Genomic DNA, 15,913 nt, shown 5'->3' with positions numbered 1-15,913 from the left:
CCACAAAAACTGAGAAAAACTCGTGATGCATAAACCCCATGCACAGAGTACAATATTCTTTAAAAACAGTTTTATTTTTGTTGTAAATAGAACTTCCATAAACAGCAACTGAACACTTTGACTGTGAGGAGAGGACGATTACAGTAACACACTTCATTGACATTGTTTTTCTTCAAATGGAAAACGATGGAAATGCACCAGGAAATGACGCCCTGGCCTCACAGCTGGAGTGGACGATCCTCGATCCAGAGATTTCTTTTTATTGCTACTATCTCTGAGGAAAAACACACAAATACACTGAGCTATCAGTTTATTAGCTAGAACACTGTAGTCACTAATAACTGGGCAGCTGAGTGTGGATAGTTTGAGATGAATCGAGAGGGCTGTTTATGACCTGTGTGTTCCCTGACATAAAACTTTTAACAACATAAACTAACAGAAGTAACTGACAGAAAAATAATTACAAGTGCTTGTCTGATATGTCTATAATCTCTTCATTCATTCCAAATAAGAAAAAAATAAAACAAAAACCAAACTACAGTTGTACATCCAGTCTCATGTCCGAGTCGGGACCCCTCACACATTTCTCTCTAATAATATATTAAACAGGATTTATCATATTACACACTTAGAAAAATATTTACCAGGACTACACGTTTCCAGTTGGCGCGATCACAGAGAAAATCCCAATTTAAAGGAACAAAATCGGCCAAAACCTCACACAACACCCAAGTGTAATCAGCCAAGGCATATTAGCTTGTCTAGTTTTGTGCTGGAGCTAAAATTAAACTGACAATAGCTACAGGTTTAGCATGAGGTTTCTGAGATGCTTCTCATCAGCATGAGAATAAAATCTTGAGTTGTTTTCTTCCTCAGCACACTTTGCTGCTAGATTTAGAAAGAGGCATAGTCTAAAGAGGAAAATATGGAGTTGATTTAGATTTAGATTCAAACAGTTCACATTTTATTTTTTTCCCCTTTCTTTTGTTTATTAGCGCATCAGCACACATAAGACCCAAGACACAGAGTATCAGATTGGTGTCAGAGTATTATTAGACTGATATCTGTGTCTGTGTATTGAGGTGTCTAATAAAATAACTTGACACACAAAGTTGTAGATCTGCATTACACACACTAGCCCTATAGCTCCAGTACAAAAAAAATGCAGTAAACTTTGTGCACTAGACTGCTGATCGATTACATTTGGAGTAAAGAGGATTTTTTTTTTATTTTATCTTTGGTCGAACTGTTCCTATTCCTGATGAAATAAATGATGTTTCTAAAGTGACTTTAACGGTTGCCATAGTAACCCAAAGGCCTCTGAAAGCTGAGGAGCACATACAGTCTACAGGCTCGCTCAGCGAGAAACACACAACGCACACAAATAGTGGAAAAATAATATTAAGCGCAGATGAGGGCATAGAAATGAAACTGAGGATGATGGAAGAGCTAAAAGCACACGTGCATAAATAAGGTGAAGGATGGATGAAACTGAAGCTGATGAGTCTGCTTCCTTCAGGAGGCGTTCTCTGGAGTGAGCTAATGCTACATGACAGGACAGGAGTAACACAGGGAGGCTAGTATGGCTTCGGACACGTTTCCTCGGGAAGGACGGACCGTTCTGATTGAGGTGCATACAATCGTGTTTAGGATGACAACGATGACTTCTTTATACGCTAGCAGTGAGAAACTTCCACAGGAGACAGGGTCAAAACACTGCGGTCATTGGAGGAGAACGGATCCGAGTCGCTCCATGATCTGGAAGCAGCAATAAAAAAGAAAAAAGAAAAAAATAGGGTGGAGATGTGAGTGGCGCTGTGATGACATCATGGGAGGAAATGATAAATGGTTATATTCTTCAACAGAGATGCATCAAATCTGACGCTGATCCTGAGTAAACAGTATGGGATTAATACTAGCTTCATTTGGCTGATTACAGATCACTTTCTTCGTAAAGCACTCATGATTTTGTTCATTAAGGATCATTATTCATTAGGAGCTAAAAGAGATTTAAAATTAAAAAATCTTTCATGCAGCTACCTCAATTAAAAGTGTATGTCTGTTAGCGGGAAGCTTAAGGCTGATCTGCATTCCACTGGTATCCTTAGCTCAGGGGACTCTCATAAATTAATATCTTTTTTTTTTATTCTATTGGCAGATAATTTGCTTTACTTTTGTAAGCATTTATTGAAATATTTTAAGCTAGAAACTGTATAAATGGGCCTGTTTCTATATTTATTATATTTTCATTTTATAATGAGAATTATTAAACAATTTTTCCTTTATTCAATATATTTTTAATCACCAAGTGTGTCTGCTTTTACTTACAGCACCACTGGAATAGCAGCAAGTAAGTCTCCATTACTTTCAACCAGATATCTGCCCCCTACCACAATTTACTTTTTAACACAACTCTGTCCTCCATGTTTGTTATTTCCTCCTGCTTGCACCCTGAGCTGCATTACGACTGGTCAATAGATAAGAAAACAACAAACAAACAGAAAAATAACTTGACAATACTGAAAAACAAAGTGTCCACTTCCTGTAGAATTACACTCAAAATGTGCATTGGAGTTTGAGTATATCTATTAAATCCTCAAAGTGACGCTGTACTGTCCTGAACATTTAATGTCATGCTGTTGATTTTAAAGCATGAATGGGTTTGTGGAAACCGTACTGTACTGGACTTGATGCTTATCACATCACAAATTTAATCACTTCATTCTTTGCCTTTTGTGACAGTGTTTGTGCCCTAGACTTTCCCTCCAGTGAAGTGTAGACACAGATGACTGAGAGATGAATAAAGATGAAGTGGCTGAAAGGACAGGACATGGACAGGCAGGAAAGCTTTGTATTAAAGGGTTACTATAAAACAGAGACAGCCATTTGAAATCTTTCAGTAAAACTAGACATGTGCTGATAATCAGTTATAAGAGTTGCTATGATATCCAGAGCACTGATGAACAGATTTTCTATAACAGCACATTAAACCCAGTCCTCTCATACCACAGCAACATACCAGCAATTTCTTCTTATTAATAAATGATATAGTTTTTATATATGCAGTAGTTTTTTTTTTTTAAACCAAACGCTTATATATACACGCTATTATAATAAAGTAATAAAGTGTAAACAATCATCACAGATTGAAGAAACCTCTAAAATAACACGACACACCACCAGGGGGTGTGTGTGTGTGACCTGATGCTGAACCTCAAAGCATTACACATTTATTAGACACATGCTACAGGCAAAACATTAGAATGGTTAATATTATATTTTAGCAGACTTTGGTTATATTTCTAAGGGCAACTGCATTCAGGGCTTGTGTAGTAAAGGCTATAAGATATGTTTATTCCACTCATCAAACATCAAGCATTTTTATTCCTGACACATAGGAACACCTGATTATCAGCACATCTAGTGTATGCCTATTTGGAAGATTTGATATTAACAGTGGCAAAATGAACAAAAACAGGAAAAGAGCAGCAAAGCAGGCAAAAAGCATGTACTCTAAGGTTACATTCAGCGTTCACACACATACACACACTTTCTCGCCCACGCTCTAACCCATCACGAAGCACACATGAACGCCACCGGCAGCTCCAGTGGATTCTGTCATCTTCTGTAAGGCTTTGAGTTTAAAGTAAAATATAGAAAAAAAAATAAGATCAGAATCCTTTCATAGTGAACAGATCTACAGTTCTGGTGTCTCGTCTCGTTTATGGCGTGGTCCCCGAGGCATAGTGGGGGAGTGGGAGTGTTTGAGGATATTGGGTTTGATGTAAACCCTTAAAATACTCGACGACGGTTCCAATGTTTATTCACGAGTGATTAATACAGCACAGGCTCATTCTATGCAGAGGCTTGCACAATATTGATTTCCCTTCACTTGCAATTTATCGTGTAAAAAAATAATAAATGAAGATTAACTATTCAATCGTTCTGAACTGACTGCTTAATATCAAGTGAATGGTCATTTTTTAGTTGATTCTGTAATAACGTGCAGTAAGTAAAGAAAGAAAGCGATTTTACAGTCACGTTTTAAATCACACGTAAGCCTTTTACAAATCTCCACATTTACACTCTTGATCTGCTGTATATTTGAGCGATAACTCAGTTCTAGCTTACTCTGACTTTAAATCGCAGAGCTCCTGTGCAGCATGCGTACAAATTAGCAGGTCTGGTAATATCATAGTATATTTGGAGTAAACATCACTGCACATCATGGCAGTGTAATATCCTGTAGAGAATATTATATATATATATATATATATATATATATATATATATAAAATATATCGTACAAGCCTATGTTAAACAACAGAGTTTTGCACAGTAACCGCGCTTTAAAGCTGTTCACAAAACGTCAGCGTCTAACAAACACTTTCTGTATCTTGAGAAACGGGATAAACCAATCAGAGGCATGCATTTTTCTTGTTAAATCTGCTTCCTTAAGATAAGCTCCAACTCCTGTCGCATTAGCAGCGCGATATTTTAATCATTTTATTATTGGTTGTTTAGAGCATATTTCCTCATTCCCTGTAGAAATGATTTCCTCACTATCCTGCCGTGTGGTCCCGTTATTTTATTGTAGTTGTTGGGCGTTGAAGTTTTTGGCCCTGTGGCAGTGTTTTAGCATTTATGGAGCAGATCGGTGAAAAAGCGACATTTTTTTCAGCACACTGTTGCTTTAAGAGAGTCGAGTGCTCGTCTCACAGCTTTTCTGCATGCAGACACTTCCCAAAGTGCTGATCAAAGACAGACGAGGACACAAAAGTTGGGAAGCAGACTGCATTACAACTGCACACTGTCCAAAAACTGCCACAAAACACACAAACACGACTAGCAGGCAACGGTCCCAAATGGTAAAACACTGTCTACCATTCAGTGAGAATAATAAATTAATTAAATGGTCTAATGGTGAATGACTTAATGTCTCTAAGCAACAGAGTCAGAGTTAAGGGATTTGGAGAAGAAAAAAAAAAAAAAGGACAGAAAAGTGTCACAAAGAAACAATGCCACTGTTAAAGAAAAGGCAGAGAGAAAAGGACAGACTTGACAGCATTTCTTGACAGTGCATCTGTAGCCTCATTCATGGCCGGAGAAGCTACATGTAAAGGTGTGTAAGCTCAGCTGGCTTCACCAACTCAGCTCGCTCATCACACACACCCCAGAACCCCCCCCCCCCAAACCCCCCCTCTCTACAGCAGTGCAGAATGTTCATGGTTCTGCTCTAAAGTTCCTCAGGAGTGTTAGACAGAGTGAACTGGCACCTGTTGGCTCGCTTCAGTCGCTCCAGAAAGCCACAGACACCACGGCCACCTGGGAAACAACACACTGAGTCCATACAGGCAACGCCTTCGTACCCCTCGATATTCTGCAGAGAGAGAGAGAGACATTGGACATATAAGGAGAGATAAATGGAGAAATGGAAGAGAGTAAAAAGAGAAGAAGTTATGAGGAGAAAGACAGAGGAGAGATGATTATGAGAGTGGCAAAAGTACAAGGAGAGATATGGAGGAGAGAGAAAGTGAAACAGAAATAGATAGATAGATAGATAGATAGATAGATAGATAGATAGATAGATAGATAGATAGATAGATAGAAAAAGACAAAAGATATAGAAAGAAAGAAAGATAATGAGAAGACAGAATGGATCAGGTGAGAGGACAAGAAAAAAGGAATAATGTTAATATCTCAAAATAATAGTACAACAACAACAATAATAGTAATAATAATCTCACAAAATTTCAAACTCAGTGATTTATGTAGCTTTATGTTTATGTTCTGTGATTTGCTGCACACACACACACACACACACACAAACACACACACAGGATGGATGTGATAGTCAATCTATAAGATTGATGGATGAAGCTCTGGTCCATGAATGAGGACGTCCTCCACCTGCATGACAAGTTCAATCACAGAACAGCAGCAGTGTTCACGTGTACACGTGTCCTTGGTGAATCACGTGTAGTACAATCAGTCTTGGAGCTACAAAGTTGCTAACATGTAGTGGAATATTATATAACCGCCAATTTCTATCCCACAGCAGCGCCTCGTCAATCTGTGACACAGAGACAGTGTCTCCAACAAAGCTGTGTTTTTTGGATACACTGTCATATTGTTATTTAAAAAACAAAACACAAATAAATGATAAATAAAATAATAACCTTACACAGATAACGTCATCTCTTTCTTTCAGGGACAGGGCATGGCCTAATATTTCCATTAGAGAAAGAAGAGAAAGAAATTAGATGATGTGACGGTGCTAGCTGTAAGCTTTCATTACTTGTTAGCTATATTCAGATCCATAACATGTCTTGGCTGATTTGGGGTAAGATGGACGCTATTTAAATTTAAAAGGATTGAAATGAACTCAATGACCGTCAATGATTATAGAAATAAGATGATAATATATTTGAACTAACGTGTACAAAGTGGAATAGATTCTGAACAGATTTCCCCCAGGAACAAGTCAATGCTGCTATAAGAAAAAAGGAGGTTTGGAAGAAATATTACATATTGGTCACATACTGATCAAAAGCTTCTGAACTGAATCGAAATGCACTGTACTGTAATTCATTTATCGGAAAAAAATCCCAAACCTTTGCCTGATGAACTGAAATCATGTATTCAACATCCCTCCCTTCAGCACTGTTCTGATAATCCTCTTAAGATTCACAAAGATTCCTCAGATCACACTAAACTGCACTGCGCAATCTGAAAGACAAGTCGATCATTCGATCTGTGTATAATCTCTTCCTTGGCCGAATCTTCAACCTTCTCATCCTGATGACTAAGCAAACGTCTAACACATTTTCCATTTCCACAAATCCCTCAGAGACATGTTACATCTCAGCTTTGCAAAAAAAAAAAAAAAATAAATAAATAAAAAAGTTTAGCTGCTCTCCAGCTGAGAATGCCAAGTCAGCTACTGCAATCCATTAAGGAAGCCAAATACGAGACTATCTGCTGATTCTGCGTGGAAAAGATTTGTTTAAAAACTGTAAAGATTTCCTGTTTTCAACAGACACTACATGTATATATGTATAGAACATCCTTTCATTTAATATATGATCAAAGAACAAATAAACAACGGCAAAAAGATTCTAATAAAAATGCATTTGTACATTAAAGGGAAACTGGAACAATGACCAATATAGTGCTGTAGGTTTCACATCTATATATCCCTGGCTTGGTGGCCAATTTTCACAAATTTTAACTCCCATAAGTAAAAACTGAATGTAAGGGTGGAATCAGCACAGTTTTACGTAAAATATTGCAATCCATACAATACAAATGGAAGACATATCAGAGTTCAATAGATGATTAATTCTTGATGCAACCAGATGATCTGTGAACTGGACAGCAATGCTTTATGACGTATTGAGAGCCACAGTATCCAGGATAATGCTGGCACATCACCAAGGAGAACAAACCACACCCACAGGAGTAACTGTTGACACAATGGAAGCTGTCTGAAAGAGATGTCCAGGTACTAACCTGGATTGTATAAAATAGACATCGCTTCCCAACTCACTGCAGAATTAAATTGCGCATACTGACTCTTCTGTTTCCACCAAAACTCTTTGTTGGGAGCTACACAAGGTCAATATTCCTGGCCATGCTGCTATATCCAAACCTTTGGTTACTCGTGCCAGTGCCTAATGTTGGTTACTTTGGTGCCAGCAGCGGAAATCTAGGCTGTGGACAATGTGACACGTATTGTTTCTTTGAATCTTTTCTGTGAGAGTTATGGTGCGGAGAAGCCGCAAAGCAGCAGCTGGACTATTGCATGCCCAGACTGAAGAAATGTGGGTGGATCAGTAATGGTTGCAGTGGCTGTAATATCATGGCATTTCCTATGCCCACTACTTGTGCTAAATGGGTGTGAAGGACTACCGAACCATTCTGGTGAATCATGTCACCCAGTGGTGTAAACAAAGGTGGGGCGGTGTATCAGGAAGAAAATGCTCCAGTACACACAGGACGACTGTGGACAGAATGGTTTGATGAACATGAAGGTGAAGTTGAACATGAAAGCACTTGACCTGCACAGTCACCAGATCTGAATATTACTGAGTCACATTGTGGTGTTTTGGAGGAATGAGTAAGGAAACCTCTAACTCCATCATCATGTAGTGACCTGGCCACTATGCAGGACTTTCATTCCCAAGATAATGATGCTTTATTGGCCCCAAACACCATACTAATAAATTATTGTGGTCTACAACCAGGTGTTTCAGGTTCATTGACCAACCCCTGTATTTCAAGTTATTTCAAGTTGTGGTAATAATGAAGACGATGATTATGATTTATTACAAAACAATGAGGATGGCTGACCTGAGCGAACAGAGCTGCATAAGCGAATGCAGTGATTAAAAATCGTGCTGTGAAATGCAATGAGTAAAGTGTAGATGCTGGTGAAAGGACATGGGCATGTCTGAGTGCTCGCAGAAGTAAAATACACTCTCTCTCATGTTTACCAGTTTCTCTGCATGCTCATGAATACCTTTGAGTGTGTGCAATTCACAGTTCTTTTGCTCAGTTTTACTGAATGATCGCTGTTGCTGTTCTGCTCTCTCAGGGCGGTCGTCCTCATCCTCATGCGCTCTTAAAGATTCAATAATGCTGTAGTTAATCCTGTTGATATTTTCACAAAGCAGGCTTTGCTTGACTGATGTTGAAACATGAAACGTGTTGAGACAGACAGTCCAGACAGCTGTCATGTGTGTCGTCCGTTCATTAGAGTGACAGTGTACACTAGGATTATGTCACATGGTCTCGCGGATGTTGGTATTGGAGCAGCCTGAATAAATAAGCAAGGTATTGGACCTACATTTGATACCAGTGTATCAAATCTTTAATCCAAACACTAAGAGCGAAAGACTATAAATCAGTTCTAGCTGACATAACTTGCTCTGTCTCTGATGCCAAACTTTTCATTCTCCTTTATTTGTTTGATAAATACTGAACTGCTTGAGACTGAAAAACATGAGGATGTAATACGTATACTGAACATCATCTGGATTAGCACAACAGTTTGCTATTGAAACACAGCCATAGTGATTAATATGGAAAGTTCAAGTCATCATTAATGTCCTCCAAAGCCTAATAAAAGCACATCAGGAAATTCGGTGAGAATATGGATGTACACATGTGCCTTTAAAATTCTATACACGATTAAAAAACTCCCTTAACAGACTAGAAATACAGAGAAAGAGATCAATACATTTTTTGTTCGAGTAATAATTTAAGCATGTAGAGATCCGTGGAGAGAGAGTGTGTGGTGATGAGCTCTGTTACTCTTTAACCTACACGTCATGGCTTCACCTTGCTGATGGGTGGAGGAATTTACTGCTTCTGACAGTTTGAGAAATGACTCTGGCGAGTGTGTGTGTGCAATAACAGAGAGATTAGTGTGTCATGCTTCAATACTAGAAGGAACTGGGCCAAAACATTAAACTCCAACACCACCTGGCTGTGTTATGTGCTGTTCTATAAATAAACAAATAAATAAACATCAGTATTAAGGTTAAGGTTCAAATTACAACCGTTTCTAACAGGGACAGAAAGAATTCCAGGGTGCTCAGAGTTTATTACTGTTATAAATATTACGACTACTGCTGCTAAAACGGGCATGTCCTCAGGTTTTAATACTATAAAGATTCTGCATTTTTTTTTTTTTTTTTAGAGTCTGCAAACACAAAACATAACGAACAAACAAACAAAAAAACACAGATCCTATCATTGTTGTTATTATATATGCAGTGATAGGACAAAGAATTGGTTGATTTAGGGAACTGATTCAAGCAAAATAGGAAGAAACTAATTTAATCTAAGCAGCGTGCAAAAACAATTGCCTAAGAAATGACCGCCCAACATGCAGGACATTCCAGGTCTGTTCACTTGGGGTTGTATGATATTTTGTAAAGTGTGTGTCGCTAGAGAGACAGTGTATTAAAACATGTCACAGTCTGAGGAAGCACACAAGCACTGTGACTATTACAGATCAAACGTAATACTTTTTAATTATGTATATAGTGGTTTACAGAGTCTAGTTTATTGTGCTGGTGTGTGTTATCATAACTATGAAAAGAATTTACTTGTAATTGTTTTGGCATCATCTAAAACTGAAATAGCATTCTCTAAATGGCAAATGGAGCATCTGTACTGAGACACCTGACATCTTTAATGAGCTGAAATTAAACTTGCAGAGCCATTAATCAAATGCATATGCATATGAAGCGGAGACAACACAAACACACACACACACACACACACACACACCCCCTAATATTCGCTTACACAGTATATTGCAATATCATCACCTGTATAGTGGATGAAGGAGCTGTGCATTGTATTCTTGATTCAGTTCCCCACATTAAAGCTCTAAGGAATAAAACTCTCTGTTATGAGCTGGTAAAGTAAAGCTATAAATCACAACGTTGTGGGATAAAGCACAGTTGATTATTTTCCTACAGCAACATGTCCTGGAGTGTTTTATTCCTTCTACACAACAGCAATTTGCCAGTATTTGTACTGCATTTATTCATCAGTGACATTTCAAATGTGTTTGTTTATAGTTGCATTCAATGTGGAACATCATGGAACAAACTCTGACTCATGTTATAGCAGCTATAAGCAGTTGTTTCCTCACAAGCCTCTCTCTCTTTTTTTTTTTTTTTTTAAAGTTAATAAAACAAAAAGCAGCTAGCCATGTTACCAAGAAACTGCTGAGTGTAAATCTGTCCTGAAGACGTCTGAAAGCATAAAGTTATAGCGTTACCTCTGACGGTTATAATGCATGGCAGACGATTCACATGAACAAAAAGGTTTATAAGTCCCTGTGAATGAGCTGTGACTCCAGAAATTATACCATATTAGAAAGAGCACATTAATAATAACTGGAAGCTCAGTCCAAGCTGCTGTTATAGAACATTAATCAACACCTTCAGCAGCACTGTGGTGTGATAAAGTGGTGCAGCTTGAGCTTGCTGGAGAGGGCTGATTATCAATGAGCACACATTTCATATCAAAACAGCAAATCAGTTGTTCACAATTGTAATTGTAAACAATGAATTTGGTTACTGAAGCTAAACACTGCTTGACAGTACACATTTATTGGTAATGAAGATAAACACAGTAACAAAAAAAAAAATACTTCATACATCCACGTATAAATCATTTATAATCATATAAAAAATACCTGAACAAGTATATTAAAAAATCATTACATGCTTTCCCATTATAGTACCTGTTATGATAATATCTCGATTTTACAAACAAAAAATGTACCGTAAAATACTGTTTTCTGAAAATATACTGCAAAAATATAGGTAATGACTGAATGATTTAAAAGCATGCACATCTTGAAGGCACGAGTGTGAGAATCAGAACACACAAGCTCTGACAGATGGATGGCACAATACAGAGTACACACATAATGGAGCAAAACCGAAACATGAACCTTCCCCATGACCGAAGTGATCTCTCTTTCTCACACACACACACACACACGCGCACACACGCGCACACACGCGCACACACACAGGTCTAGACTGGGCAGTACTACCTAGGGAAAGGGGGGAACTGCGTGATGGGTAGAGGAAGGAGAAGCAGCTAGCAGTTGCCTATTGTCCTCCCCTCTGTCCCTGCTTTCAGCAGAGTCATATTCTGAGCCGACTGAAACTTTATCCTCTTCCATCTGGAAGGACAAAACAGCTGGTTAAGGCTCCCAATCCGAGGAAAACAGGAGAACGGAGGGGAAAAACGTATATAAAAAAAACAACAAAAAAATAAAAATAAATAAATAAAATGAGAGAGTGAGCAAGAAAATGGCCACTGGTCCACTGCAGAGACCATGCTGTAATGAGATTCTGTAGTTAACGTATTTTCTGGAATATACGCTACTTTTTTGGCTTATGATTATCACCATTAATACGTTGCCAAATAATTTAAATGTAATAATTTATTGTGGTTCATTCTGACAAGCTACTCCAGAAGTTACAGGATCTGACGTACGAAATTTGCTCTAATTGGTGAGAACAGCTGCACTTTCAGACGTTAACATGGTGCTGCAGCTGTTGTGCCCCCTAGAGGCAGTGAATAAATTGCAGATGTTTTTCAAAAGCAATATAAAAATTGTGAAAGATAAAAATGCCTTTGAGTAGAAATTAGGGAGAATTTACATACCAGAGTGACTTACTTTTGAAGTAAATTTATTTACTAGAGAGAAAAAAAAAAATCAGACTAATGATAATCTCATGTCAGATGGACTGGAGATCATGTTCTCTGCTCATAGCAATAAATTAAAACAAATGGATCATTCCATGTTGCTTTTTTGGCACATGCAGTTTACGAGTTTGAGGCTGTGGCAATTTCATGTGTTAGTTAAAAGTTTTGAGCGTCGCTCTTTCTGATGCATGCATGCTGGTTAAAAAAAAAGGTTTAAAAAAGATAGCGTTCTTATCAGGCTGTATTAAAATAAAAATGAAAGCCAATGAGCACTGTGCACATGCACAGATGACCTCGCAGTTTAAGCAGGTTAGCGGTGGAACATGCACTAAATAACTTGCATAAAATCCCGACAAATTTAATTCAGATGAAATGCTGTAGTAGTTGTTGTAGTAGCTGTAGTAGATGTTTAGGCTAAAATCAGACCGTCTGAAACAACACATACTGTGTTACCACTAGAGATGGCATCTCTCGGGTGATACACTGGAGAAAAAACCTGATCTTGTCCAGTAAAGGCTGAAATATCAGAGCAATTGCTCGTTGAACAACATTGAAATGTAGGTGAATGTCAGCTACGTGCCCTAAAGTCAACAACAGTTCTTTTGGCAATTTTTAACAACAAAAGAATTGGCTAGGCAACAGTATTGGTTGGTACTCAATGTTTCATTATTGGTATCAAAAAGATAAAAGTGATATTGTGCCACCTCTAGTTATTGGGTCAGTTCTGATTTATATTAGAACTTTTTCTGTAAAAAAAAACTTTCTTTCATTTAAATTAAAAAAAGGATGGAGATGTGCACATAGGGACATGCAGGCTGACTCGGGCAGACATGCAGGGTAAACTGTCTGACTGTAATCACTTCCCTTTTTGCTTGTCTGATTTCCAATACTGATTTAACAAACCCTTGTAACCTTTTTCTCATAGCTGAAATACTCTTTCAAATGACATCACAAGAGTAGATACCTGCAGTACAGTGTGTGTGTGTGTGTGTGTGTGCGAGTGTCTGTGTGTGTGTGTTGAAGATTGTGCTGGGATGCACTAGTCTTTGAAGCAATCCCCTTTACAGACTTAATCTGTTTAAAACTCAAACTAGGTGGCAGAATAAAAGTTATGCTGGTTCTCAAACCTTTTTAAACTTAACAACATCTAAATAAATTCCACTGACCCTCTCAGCACAGATTATTTTTTTTATTTACTATTCTATTATATATATTCTGCATATTTATTGCACAGTTTTTTAATTGCACAAATCACGGATAAGGTCCAGCGTGTTCTTGAGGGATTAACATTTAGATTTAAACCTCTGAACTCACTTACAAATACAAGAACTCACTTATAAATTCAAGCAATAAACATAAATATTGTAAATCTTATGAACTATGATAACTAAATGTTGTGATTTCCTTTGCACTTTTATATTTATCTAAGTCATAACTCGCTTCCTAAACCTTCCAAGATGTCAGGAAGGGCTCAACTAAAGGAAAATATAGAAGGGAAAGTGTGTTAGAGCAGTATTGGAACACAGCTTCTCTCTCTTTCTCTCTCTCTCTCTCTCTCTCTCTCTCTCTCTCTCTCTCTTTCTGAATGCTGGTTAGTTGGGTTTGAACACAGCATGCAGCACAACACTGAGGGGTTAAACGGCTCTTCCTACTCTACCTAATCTTGCCCAGCTGATTCTTGGCTCTGGAGAGTGGCTGCAGAGCGATGAAGTCGTCACCTATTGCGACTCGGTTGGAGTACATCTACAGAGCGAGAGAAGGGGGTGAAAACACACACAGGATCAGTAAAAAGAGGACAAGGACACAGACGCAGTGCAACATAAACATACTCACAGTCGGACGTTTTAACCCTGCATTCACACTGGCAGTCAGCCATTAGGTTAAGAGAAAGAAGGCAAAGTGACTGGGCAAACCTTACATTTATACAAAGGACAATCTAAAAAGTGTCTTGATAAAGAGTAGTAACATTGGGGATGTTCATTAGAAATCAATCTAATTCTTGGATTTCTTTTAAAGCTGCTTTATGACAAAATCTATTGTTAAAAAAATCTGTACACTATGAATTAGCATAAAAACTTTTTGTTTATCATTTTAAATAATATTAACATTATATAAATTTTGACTTTAAATAAATGGAGTATAAATACAAACAAAAAACCCTTTCAAAATTCTACTTCTATTCCAGAATAAATTCATAATAAATTAATTCTATAATTTACTTTGACTTTAGAAGCTCTAACTTGGTTTGAATTTTGCTAACATGATTCACATCTACATGCAAAATGTGCATGACATTTTCCCTAGCAAGCCATTACACCTGAGAAACCATGGCAACAATCAACAACCGGGCAACAATCAATGAAAGATGCCAACTAGTGAATACAGGGTAGGACTGAAACAAGCTGCACCAGAAAAACACTCCAAAACATAAAACTAAAAGGAGCACGCACACACGCACACACACACACACACACACGCGCACACACACACGCACACAAGCCACAAAAGCTGGACGGAAACAGGAATTGAGCAGAGATCAAAACTACATTAAGGTCTGTGATTTTTTGATCTGCTTGAGTCTCTTCAGAGCCTGAACAGGTTTAAAGCCTCAAACGGGACAACATTTATTAGAGTTATGAGAGGTGTGATCTTGCATCAGTAAGAAGAGTGATGTTTAACATTTAAATGTTACTTTACATTCCTGCTCATTCAAGCACTCATCCAAACAGCCAGTCGTGTGGCGGCAGCACAATACATTTAAACACATAGACACAGATAAAGTGCTTATGCTAATGTCGCATCAAACGTCAGAATGAAGAAAATGTAATCTCAGTGACTTTGAATTTAGCATGGTTGTTGGCAGCAGTTTGAATTTTTCAGAAATCTACTGGGATTTTCACACACACACACACACACACACACATACACTAGTCCAGATTTGCACCAACTGGTGTTAAAAAAAAAACCAGGCAGTTCCGTGGGCAGAAACGCCTGGTAGATAAGAGGGGTCAGAGGAGAATGGCCAGATTGGTTTGAGCTCACAGGAAGGCTATGTCAACTGAAATATTCACGCTTTACAAATGTGCAGAAAAGCATCTTGGAAATGCACAACACACTGAACCTGTAGGACCCACACTTATGAAGGTAACACTCCTGAAAGCAAAGATTAGGAATCTGATACTAGAGTGGGCACAGACTCAGCCAAACTGGACATCTGAACATTAGAAAAACATCTGGTCTTCATAAGGCTTTTTGTTTAAAGCTAATTAAGGCCTTTGCATATACGTGAGGACAACAGACATTAGAAAAATCATCAGAAGACATGGCAAAGAAAACTTTTCAGGGAATCACTTAAAACACGAAAACTCATCAGGTGAAAATGAAAACAAAATGATGTGAAGTGATGCCAATGTTAACTTACAAATTAAAGAGAACTGGCTAGCCAGCTAATCAATGTGTTACATAACGAGTGCAGCTTTTTCGGGATCTATTTCCGCTAGTGGAGCAAAAACATACATATATAAACAAATAAACATTTGGCCACATCGTGTCTGAAATGTCAGTTGGGGTGGAGGATCACAGTCACGCCAATATTCAGTATAACTACACAATATTGCTTAATTACAATGGACTATAGCTGGTATACCGCATCACACTGTATATAATA

At 37.9% G+C, this 15,913-nt stretch overlaps 1 protein-coding gene across 5 annotated transcripts in view; it reads right to left on the bottom strand.

Moving 5' to 3' along the window:
- Positions 1-55: 55 nt before the first annotated feature.
- Positions 56-15,913, bottom strand: part of atp11b (ATPase phospholipid transporting 11B) — a 49,450-nt gene continuing 33,592 nt past the window's right edge. Inside the window, exons 29-31 of one of the 5 annotated variants that reach the window (XM_058400630.1) lie at positions 13,904-13,989; positions 11,585-11,716; positions 5,277-5,380 (exon numbers count right to left, since the gene is read on the bottom strand). In XM_058400630.1, coding sequence (XP_058256613.1) covers positions 11,632-11,716; positions 13,904-13,989 — 171 coding nt within the window. In that variant the 3' untranslated portion in view covers positions 5,277-5,380; positions 11,585-11,631. Of the gene's footprint in view, positions 1,759-5,276; positions 5,381-10,472; positions 11,717-13,903; positions 13,990-15,913 lie in introns of those variants that run through there. The other 4 variants (XM_058400628.1, XM_058400632.1, XM_058400629.1 and 1 more) reach the window with 4 other exon arrangements.

Source organism: Hemibagrus wyckioides, linkage group LG10 (genome assembly GCF_019097595.1).
Source record: "Hemibagrus wyckioides isolate EC202008001 linkage group LG10, SWU_Hwy_1.0, whole genome shotgun sequence".
Lineage (NCBI taxonomy): Eukaryota > Metazoa > Chordata > Actinopteri > Siluriformes > Bagridae > Hemibagrus > Hemibagrus wyckioides.
This window is presented reverse-complemented; position numbering and strand designations above follow the sequence as displayed.